Here is a 10,205-nt window from a genome sequence, read left to right as displayed (position 1 = left end):
ACTTTTCTCCAGAGTGAAGAGTCCCATTTGTATATCAGTGTTAAAAATAAAACAAAATGAAAACTTAGATGAGATTTTTGTGGACTATTTTAAAAATGTGTCATTAATATAAAAAAATTATATTAGCAGTATTTAATCATTCTCACCTGTAAAGAATAAAACAGAAGGTAAATATTCTTACAGAGAATAGCAGAGCTTTAAGATTCATTTTCATTTTAAGTCCGTTTTGTTTTGCCAGTGTATTAATGTTTAGAGGTTCTGTTATACTAATGTTATTTATTAATTTTTTTCATTTCCATACACAGTTAACTAAAGAGCTTTTTCAGGCACCCATGTCTGTAAAAAAATATTTTTAAATAAAGTTTCTTTTGTTGTAGCAGACCCGAGTTCTTGGTCATTTGTGGGTTAGGGAGTGATGTATTGGGGAGCTATAGGGCCAGATGCCTAGTCGTACCAATTCATCAGCAGAAGTCTGTTTTGCTACCTTGAGGGCAGTCTCAGTGACAGGAGAGGGGCAACAGCTCCTTGCCAACAGCTCACCAGGCTCTGCAAGCTGCCTAGACAGAGCGGGGCAGCTTTGCTGCTGAGTAGGTTGACGATCCCCTGAGTTAGAGCTTGAGCCCTCTGCTCAGAAGCAGAGGTAACCCCTGGTCCCTGCTCCCAACTGCAAAGGGTTTTGTGTTCCTTTTGGTGCAGTTCCAATTCTGGAGGCCCCAGGCTGCTGTGGTACCCATGATGAATAAAAAACAGTGTAAGATTTCTGGGACAATTAAGCTTTATTTTTCATATATATATACACATATATAAAAAGGAAACAACTTGCAAATTTACAACCTAACAAAACCATATATATATATACACACACACGTGCGCACAGACACACGCAGAGACACATGCATACCCCAAAGCTCTAGCCAGGCCTGTTTCTCATCTCCAAGTACCATTCTCCCATTGGGGCCTTTCTTCTAAGGTCTAGGCCCATTAGCTCAGGCTGTAGAAGTCTGGTGCTAATATAACTTTATAGCCTTAACCCTCGTAAAGGACAGTCTGGACCTCATCTCCAACCCCTACCCCCAGCATTCAGTCTTACGTGATTCCTTGAGAGGGTAGGGGAGCCAAATGAATGCGGGGGCTCGGGCCCAATCGCCTTAACTCTGGAAAGCGGCGCCCAGCTTCCTTACTGCAGGGACAATGAGATATACCCAGGATACCTTTTAAGGAACGACACCAGGTCCTGACTTCTGCCCAGAGAAAGAAAAGAGTGTCGCAAAAGGGACTCCAGAGGCAGGCAGGCAGGCAGGCAACTGCTTCTAGACACTGCTGGGGTCTCTCCAGAACTGGTGTGAGCAACGTACTTCACCAGCAGAGAGAGGCCTGGGCTCACTGCATCCTTACTTCAGTGATACAGCTGAATTATGAAGCCAGCCCTGGAGCAGTGGAGCAGGAAATCAGCTCAAGATAAATAGGCTACCTAATTCGGCTGCTGGTAGAAGACAGGTATTTACATCCATAATATGTGTAAAGAAAACAAGTTCTGCACGAAACTCTCCTATGCGCTTCTGGGATACCGAGGCCCCCTCCTTGGCATGAGCATCACTCAACAAATTGAGACAGTGGTGGACAGGTCCCTGAAGAGGGGGCCTCCAGGGCCACGTGAGGTCCTTCTCAGGGCAGCTCTGGTCCTAGCCCATGTGCCCTCTGAAATGGGGTCTGCAGGTGAGCTGGAGGGGGATCTTCTCTGTAGTCCACTTTAGAGGCTTTGGTGACCATCCTGAGTGCTGGGGAGGAAGGTGAGCAGGGAACAGGAAATGTTCCAGGCAGGGGAGGGAGCGCCGTGTGGTTCGGTGGGCTAGTGCCTCAGATCGATGTATTTCTCTCCCTAAAGTGGGTGAAGAGCAGAAGTGAGGGGGGTGTTCGGAGACACTGACCAGGGTTTAGGCTGTGAGCGCTAAAAGAGAGGTGGGACCGAAGCCACAGCTGATGAACTAGGTGCAGCCGCCTGGAGGGAAGAAGCCAGGGAGGGGGTGGGGATGGCAAGGCGGGGAATAAGAGATGAGGCCCCCGAATCGCACTGGGCCACACTTCACACCTAGTGACGTGAGCCGCCAGTGCAGTTCAGGAAATGGTGATGGGACGGGGTCTTGCTCTCAGTCCTGGCAGCTACCCTCTCTCAGGGTCCCTCAGCCACCTGCCTGGCCCTACCGTCTGTGCGTGGTGTTAGGAAGGGAAGATGGGGCCGGCTCCCCATCTCCAACAGGGAAGGAGGAAGGATAAAGTTAGTGTTCAGCAACCGCCAGCCCCTGCCGCTCCCAGTGCCTGAAGATGTGTCAGGCTCTGGCCACAGGAACTGCCTCCTACCTGGTCTCCTGGAGCCCTCTTGTCACCGTTGCTGCCCTGAAGGAGGCCCATCTCTTCTGGGAGCTTATCTGACTTAACTTCAACTACAAATTCGCCCTTACGAGACGGGGGCAGCGTGCTGGGAGGAGGGAGGGAGGCAAGAGGTTGGCAACTCGGGGGCAAGGGAAGGGGGGCTGTTGGCAGGGACATGGGACTGGGTACTGAAGGGCTCTTAGGTGCTCTGGGCCGGCTCAGGGAAGGGCAACAGGGGTGAGAGGGAGGAGGTGTGGTGGATGGAAACTGGGTAGTGGCGGTGAAGCGGGGAGCGCTCAGACCCAGGGTCCCCCTCCTGCTCCTAACGGCTGAATGGGCACAGGGGCCAGCAGGGGAACATCCCTGAGGAGGCAACAAGCTGGCAGCGTGAGATGGGGTGGGGTGTGGGGTGCCAGGTGCCGTGCTTACATCTCTTGTTTGCCTGACCGTCCGCACGGCAGCTTGCCCTTCTTGTAGAAGAAATAGAGGACAGCGCCCAGCACAGCCAGGACCAGGACACACACGGTCACGGCCACGATGACCACACCCTTGCTTTCGGGCTCTGTCAGCTTTTTCTCTGTTCCAAAAAGACACCCCGAGTCACTCCCTGCCCCAGGCTGCCATGTTACCGTCGCGGCCCCGCCCAGCCCAGGGCTGATGGAAGATGGGCCGCTGATCGCTCTTCTTGACAGGGCTGCCCTGGGCTCCCGGTCAGGGCAGAATGAGGCTGCCCTGGCACAGCCCTGGTCCCGGTCCAGCCCGGCTCACCTGTGGAGGTGCTGTTGGCTCTGGCATAGGGACTGACGGTGGAGGTGCTGAGGCTAGTGGTTCTGTTGGAATCTGGGGTGAAAGAGGTTAAACGGATGGGGGGGGTGGGATAGGAACGTGCCCTGCTTGGGCTTGCCCCCGCCCCACTCTGCAGGACCAAGCCCTTACCCAGCTCCAGGATAATGACAGTGGTGTTTCTGCCCAGGGAGTTGGAGGCCACGCACTCAGCACCTGTCTCCAACAGCTCTGGGGTCACAAGGACATTCAGGACGCTCAGGACACTCTGCGGATCTTGGTCCTGTTCACTGGCCTACAAGGAAGGAGACGCGGTTCAGGGGTGGGGAGGACGCCGGGTCGTGGCAGCAGAGCCCGCGCAGGGATGGACGAGAGCCTGGGAGGCTGCCATGTGCCTGCTCACCGTGCCGTCGACGCTCCAGACGATGCTGGGCCGAGGATGCCCTGATGCTTCACAGGACAGATTCAGCACTGAGTTCTCCTTCACCCACATCTTCCTCTCCCTTAGCGCCATCCACGGGGACCCTGTGGGAGGGCGGGGAAGGGTGAGACAGCAAACTCTGCCAGCCTGCCACCCCCTCCCCACCAGAGCCCCCCAGGGCAGCGGGTGGCTTTGGGCCCCCGAAGAGCTTGAAACCACCCAACTCAAGGTGGCTTCAAGGGGCCGCCTGATCTCTGCCTAGGGCCTCACCAAAAATGGCCACGTTGACGAGCTGGGTGCGGTTCAGGCCGGGAACGCTGGGCACAGATGCCACGCAGCGGTAGCCTCCCCCTGCCTCCCGTTTCAGGTTGCGTAATTGGAGCACAGGCCCCTTTGCCAACACCTTGCCTGTCTGGGGTGAGAGATGGGTCAGAGGTCACTCCTAGGCCCGCCCACCCCACAGCCCCTTGCCCCAGAGACCTGAGCCCACCTGGGTACCTTTTCTCTCAGCCACTGGAACTCAAGGTCCTGGTTACTCTCTGCCTCACAGGTCAGGGTGAGGCTGCTGCCCTCCTGGCTCTCGGGGGCTGCGGGGCTCACCCGGACTTCAGACACATCTGGGGACGCAGCAATCGTGTCAGGCAGGACAGGGCAGGGCAAATTCCCTCTCACCCCAGCCTGGTCCCCCTGTCCTGGGCCCCCAGCCCCTCACAGTTCACCACCAGCTCCTGTTGGTCGCTCAGCAGCGATGCCGTGGTTTCCAAGTCCAGGCCCTGACATTCGTAGAGGCCGCTATGCTCCTTCTGGGCGGGCTCCAAGACCAGGACCCCGTTGTCATCGGTCCTCTCTTCCTCCATCTCCCTGGTGCGGAGGTTCTGGGAGAGGACAAAGGCGTGATGATAGTGCACCTCCAGCCACTCCTGCATGCCCACCTGCACCCAGAGCAGAGGCCCCCGCACCTGCTTGCTGATGCTGAAGTGGGGCGGGGGGTTGCCATCAGCCAAACACCTGATTTCCACGCGGTCCCCCTCCTTCAGCATCCCCTCAGGCTCCACTTCCAGCCACACTCTCTCTGCCGGGTCTGCACAGGCAAAGGGGGCAGCTCTCAGCCCAAGAGCCAGCAGGGCTTTCTGCCAGGCCCAGCCCCGCTGCGAGGGGTCGGTACTCACAGAAAACAGGGACAGTGACCTCCCTAGATTCCTTCATGTGGTTCCCACTGGGCAGTCGATAGCTGAGCTCGCAGTAAAACTGGGCATCTTTGTCCTCCTTGGTCAGCTGTGCCTTCAGAACGCTCCTCAAGGTGTACAGACCACTCGACTCCACGATCTGGGATGACTGGATGTGGACCCCTGGGCAGGGAGGAAGGGGCGAAGGGCTCGGCCTCAGCTCCGCCTCCAACCCCACCCTATGATCTCCTGGGTCGGGGGAATGGCAGGGGAGCCCCTGTAGAGGGCCAGGTACCAATGCCAGCTGCGGCCCTTCAACCCAGCAGTTTCCTGCTCGAAATCTACCCTAGACAAACACACATAGGCACACATACAAGGATGTGTGCAAATACTGCTGCAGGGATTTTAAGAAAAGGAAATGAGAAAACACTCTGGACATCCACTAATGGGAAGGAATGGTTAGCTAGACTATATTACATACACCGTGTGAAATGCCGGCAGTAGGTAAACGATCAGGTAGATCTAAATAGAGTGACCTGGAAAGATTTCCAAGACTTGTTGTCAAAAGGAAACAAGGTTGTGTAACAATGTGTAGCACACAGTGCCATTCAGATCAGGGTTTCTCGACCTCAGCACCACTGATGTTTGGGGCTGGATATGCCCTGTGCCCTGTAGGATGTTTACAGCATCCCTGGCCTCTACCCGCTAGATGCCAGTAGCACCTATCCATTTGCGACAACCAAAAATATTTCCAGATACTGCCAAGTGTCCCGGAGGGGAGCAAAATCACCCCTAGCTGAGAACCACTGATTTAGATAATAAAAAAAAAAAAAGCCTATATAGTCCTAGATATATTTACATGTGTGAGTAAGTACCTAGAAGTTGGCTTGAAATCAAGGCTTGTATCAGTGTGAATACATACACACTGATAGCAGAGCTATTTCTGGGAGTGGGTCTGGGGCAGGCAGGAAATTTTCCTTCTACATTTTCCATAGTTTGAATTCTTATGAGAATATTTTCAAGGATCACTTGTGTACTTAAAAAAAAAGTAAAATAGGGACTTCCCTGGTGGTACAGTGGTTAAGACTCTGCGCTCCCAATGCAGGGGGCACGGGTTCGATCCCTGGTCGGGGAACTAAGATCCCGCATGCTGCATGGTGTAGCCAAAAAAAAAAAAAAGTAAAATAAAATGCAAGGTGGTCCCCATATTGTGCCACAAGCATGACTTTTAACGGTAGAGAGGACGACTTACGGTTCTTCTCCTCCTTCAGGGACTGGCTGTTCTTGTACCAGGTGACTTGAGGAAGGGGGTACCCATTCCTCCCCACACAGGTGGCGACCTAAGGAGGACAGGGTGTGAGTCTCCCTGCCTCTGCGACCCCGCCAAGCCCCCCTTAGCTCCTGCCTACCCGCTGGCCACCCCGGCAGATCTCACCTCCTCAGGCTCCTCACTGTTCACAGAAATGCCCAAGGCATTGACCTGGATGATTGGCTCCTCCGGGGCTTCTACAAGGGAGAGAAATGGGGAGGGGCATGGGACCACCACTTCCGATGCCCCACGCTGCCCACAAGGCATGGACAGGGCACTCACTGTAGACACGGAGCTGGATGCGGTGGCCCTGGGACCGAGGGCGCTTGCCCTGGCACAGGAAGATGCGCTCGTCGTGGGGGGTGATGCCTGTTAGGGCCAGAGTAGTCCCTTTGTCCTGGAGGCTGAGCCGATTCTGGTACTCCCCAGGTTCGCTCTGGCCCTGGCCCTGACTCACGCGGAAGATGAGTGTTGGCTTCTCCTTGTGGACCTAAGGGGAGGTGGCAGGGAGGAGGTGAGCGTCCTGGGGCTACATGAAGGCCAGAGCCTCCCGCCCCTGCTGCCCTCTCTGGGGCCCAAGCACTCACAGAAAACCAGTCCGCGTGGCTGAAGTTGCCCTGGGAGTGGGAGGGGCCACATTTCAGAAGGGCCGTGCCGCCCACTTCCACCTCCACCAGCTCCGGCTGGGGCCGCTCAGCCTCTCCAGGCACACCTGGCGGGGAGGCGGTGGGGGAGGAGCAGTGTCAGTTCCAGCTGCTCTCCGTGCCCTCCACTCACACCCGCTGGCTGCAGCTGCTCTTCCTGCCACTTCGAGGGTCTGAAGGGCACTGTCCTCTCCTACCCCTCAACCACTCTTTACCCCCCAACCCTGGGCCAGCCCTCTCCCGGTTCAAGGGAGTTGGGGATGGACATTTCTGGTCACTGGAGCAGAGACCCTGAGCACCAGGAACCTCCCAGATGAGGCTGGCAGAGGGGCAACCCAGGCTGTGGGCCAAGAGGAAGGCCCCTTTCCTTCCAGGCTCCCTCCTCTCCGGGTGAGCTCAGAGTGTGGGAATGCAAGGCATGTGCCAGGCCGGGGCACACAGGCCCTTTTTGTCCCCACACCCAGAGGAAGACATCTCTACCCTTTGACCCCCCAAACCCCCTCCCCAAATCCCCCATAAAACCCAAAGGGCAACCCTGGCCAGGAGGCCCTTATTTCATACTCCTTAAGCAGCACCGCCGTGAACATCCCACACTCTCAGGGGACCCCATCCTGGGAGTCTTGTGAGCATGGAGGGCTCAGAGTCATGGAGGGGGCCAGAATCTCTCCCCGGGGTCAGGGCAGGGGTCAGGGCAAGGGCCAGGCAGTGGGCAGGAGTGACGTCAGTGGTGCTAGTGTGCTGCCCGCCCTGCGAGGGGGAGATGTCACTCCATACCATCTGGCTGGACTCGGGTGCCTGCTGGTTGCCCTGGGCTGGCTCCCAGATAACAAGGGCAGATGGAGTGGTCTTCAACCCAGAGCAAAAGCTTCATATCCCTGACTCCGTTTCCCCAGAGCTAGAAGAGCAGGGCCGGGTGGGGCTGGACCTTCTGCAGCGGGTGGAGCCCGATTTAGCCCTTTCCCCAGAAGGGATTGGAAGGCAGCAGCCAAGGGTACCCCAGGGACACCGTCGGCATGGGCACGAGGCCATCGAGTTGGGTATTGCCTAGACCTCCCCTTCGCCAGCCAGGCAGCGGCTGAAGCCCGGGAAAGGGAGCCAAGAGAAACAAGCGACACCGTTGCGGGCCATACAAGGGCAGCGTGAACCCGGGAGCGCCAGGCTCCTAGGCAGTTCCAGAGAAAAACTCCGAGGTGCAGGGGCGCATTTGCCACCTGAACGTGGTCCCATTCCGGGAGGTGTAACAAGTCTGGGGCGCTTCCACTCTGGGAATCCTCGATCCCTCGTCCCTGCCACCTGTGATCCCGTCACCCGGGTAGGCGCGAGGCGACCCACACCGCCCTCCAGTCTTTGCCAACGCCCTGCCGGGGCGGGAGCCGCCGTTCCTCCCCATCTCGCTCACCTCCAGCCTGGCTCGAAGCCCAGGCGGGAGAGGGAGGGGTCGGCGCACCCCTCCAGCTAAGAAAGCTCCCTTTCCCAGCAACAGGCGGGCGCGGGATTCAGGGTTTGGGGATGCGCTGTAGAGGCGCCTCCCGCCAAGGCTCCAATCACGGGCCCCTCAGAGAAAGCACCTGAGGAAAAGCTCTCACCAGCGGCCCAAGGGACTCGGCTCCACCCCTTCCCGCTCCAGGCAGCAGCCCCCTCCCCGCCTCCCCAGTTCTGCCCCCGGGCTGGTCTGGAATAGAGGCTGCAAACTGGCTGCAAAGAAGAGTTGCACGCGCGCAACGCGCCGGGTGCCTGGGACCCGGAGAAGAGGAGCGCACGACGCAGCGCAAAGCCCCGGCCCCCGCCGCTATGCCAGCTCTCCTCCCGGGCACGCTCCGCCGAAGACTGCCGGGCCGCGCCGTTGGGGGCGCGGGCCCACCCCCCCAGCGAGCTCACTCACCCGCGGCGCGGCGACAGCAGCAGCAGGCGGCGATCAGGAAGGCGCAGATGAGCCCGGACCGTCCCATGCTTCCCGGCCGGAGAGCGAGAGCCAAGTGAAGGAGCTCGCAGCTGCCGGGGGCTGACGTCAGGGGGGCGGGGGAGGGGGCCAGAGCGCCGAGGCCGGCCCGCCACGCCCCGCGCAGCCCACCCCCCCACCCCCCCGCCCCGCGCGCCGCAGCCCTAGGGGGCGGGCCCGGCGCCGCGATGCCCGGAGCTGCGCCGCGGAGCCGCGCGGCGCGGGGGGGTAGGCCGGAGCCTTCCTCCCAGCCCCCAGCTGGGGAACGGAGAGGGGGCGGTGACAGGTGTCTCCGGGCCGGACTGCCTGGCCGAGGCGGCAGCGAGGAGAAGCTGGCCTGGATGCCCGGAGTCCCGCCGGGTCAGACCCCCGCCGCGCTCACTCCTGCTCAGCCCCAGCCAGCCCGTGTAGCCCTGGGGGACCTCCTGGCGGGGCAGCCGCCGAGCAGGTTCTTGGCGTCCCTGATGGGGGCCTCCCTCCCATTTAGGCTCTTCTCCCCGCCTCCTCCTCCACCCCTTCGGACCCCTGCCACAGAGAAAATCAGGCTTCCCAGAACGATTGCACCACTGCAGCTGCCGCCGGCCTGGCACTGCCCCCAAGCCTGGCGGTCCTGGCAGCTTTGAGGGAAGAACACTGAGCCGGGGCCCACAGACCCAGAGGTACCTGTACTGGGGAGTGGAGATGCTGTTCTAAGGACTGCCCCTTCAACCCCAGCTCCTGCAAGTCCGTCTTGGACTAGAGGAAGGAGGGAGGGGCTGAATTCATAGGCCCAAGGTTGTCACACTTGTCCAAGCCCAGATCTTGAGAATTCTGCTTCTGCCTTCTTCACTCATTGAGCCCGGCTTGGACTCACTTTCCTCTTGCCTGAATGAAGAAAAGAGGGGGAAGAAAGAGTTAACGGGTGCAAGGTCTCCAGCTTGACCCCCAGCACCCGTTGCTGTTCCTGAGGGTTGAAAGGACCCCCTGCAGCAGGGCTCCGCCCCCCTCCACCAAGCCCCCTAAGCTCACCTATGGCTTAGGGCTCAGCAGCTGGGGGTAGGAGTTTGGAGGAGGAATCAGAACTGACTTCAGGCTGCCCTGCCTGAGTGGGATCTGCCACACAGTGAGGTGAGGGGGACCCTGCAGCTCCTCTTATTCCCAAACCCTGGGTCTTCTGGCCTCTTGAACTAAGGCCCTGGCAAGTGAGATGGACTTGCCTCATAGAGACCCCAAGCACCCTGGCCCTGGGAAAGGGGTCCACATCAGCGGGGACTCCTTCAACAGGGAGGGTCAAAAGGGGGCCTGGATTTGGGGTAGAGTCCTGTCACCAGGCAGGGCAGCCTTGATGCTGGTTGGGGGAGGAGCAGGGTGAGGCAGCAAATGCCAGAGATGGGCAGGTGACTTGGGAGGATGCTCTGGGATGGCGTTTTGATGACGCGGAAATGACTCTCAAACCACATCAGCCTCTTCTTTCAGAACCTTGCTGACCCCCTCCTCACCTCCATTAGTTTGCAGCCAGAGGCCATGCCAGGCCGGCCAGGCCAGAGGCCTGGAGCCTGGGGGAGGCGGGGGAGGGGGAGGGGGGGGGAGAAAC

The 10,205-nt window shown here is 58.7% G+C and overlaps 1 protein-coding gene across 2 annotated transcripts; it reads right to left on the bottom strand.

The window, feature by feature from the left end:
• Window positions 1–804: 804 nt before the first annotated feature.
• MCAM (melanoma cell adhesion molecule) lies at window positions 805–8,683 on the bottom strand. 2 transcript variants are annotated; one of them, XM_036862386.1, is made up of 16 exons: window positions 8,576–8,683; window positions 6,637–6,761; window positions 6,332–6,539; window positions 6,176–6,246; window positions 5,993–6,080; window positions 4,744–4,923; window positions 4,534–4,655; window positions 4,287–4,449; window positions 4,073–4,191; window positions 3,845–3,986; window positions 3,557–3,678; window positions 3,307–3,448; window positions 3,139–3,210; window positions 2,800–2,947; window positions 2,359–2,476; window positions 805–1,879 (listed from the first exon to the last, which is right to left on the bottom strand). In XM_036862386.1, the coding sequence occupies exons 1-16, from the start codon at window positions 8,640–8,642 to the stop codon at window positions 1,850–1,852; spliced, it is 1,917 nt and encodes a 638-aa protein (XP_036718281.1). In that variant the 5' UTR covers window positions 8,643–8,683; the 3' UTR covers window positions 805–1,849. The 2 variants fall into 2 exon arrangements, with proteins under 2 accessions (XP_036718281.1, XP_036718282.1); XM_036862387.1 differs by lacking the exon at window positions 2,359–2,476.
• Window positions 8,684–10,205: the final 1,522 nt, after the last annotated feature.

The sequence above is a fragment of the Balaenoptera musculus genome, chromosome 8 (assembly GCF_009873245.2).
Source record: "Balaenoptera musculus isolate JJ_BM4_2016_0621 chromosome 8, mBalMus1.pri.v3, whole genome shotgun sequence".
Classification (NCBI taxonomy): domain Eukaryota; kingdom Metazoa; phylum Chordata; class Mammalia; order Artiodactyla; family Balaenopteridae; genus Balaenoptera; species Balaenoptera musculus.
The sequence above is the reverse complement of the archived record's forward strand: the minus strand, read 5'-3'. Positions and strand labels throughout refer to the sequence as shown.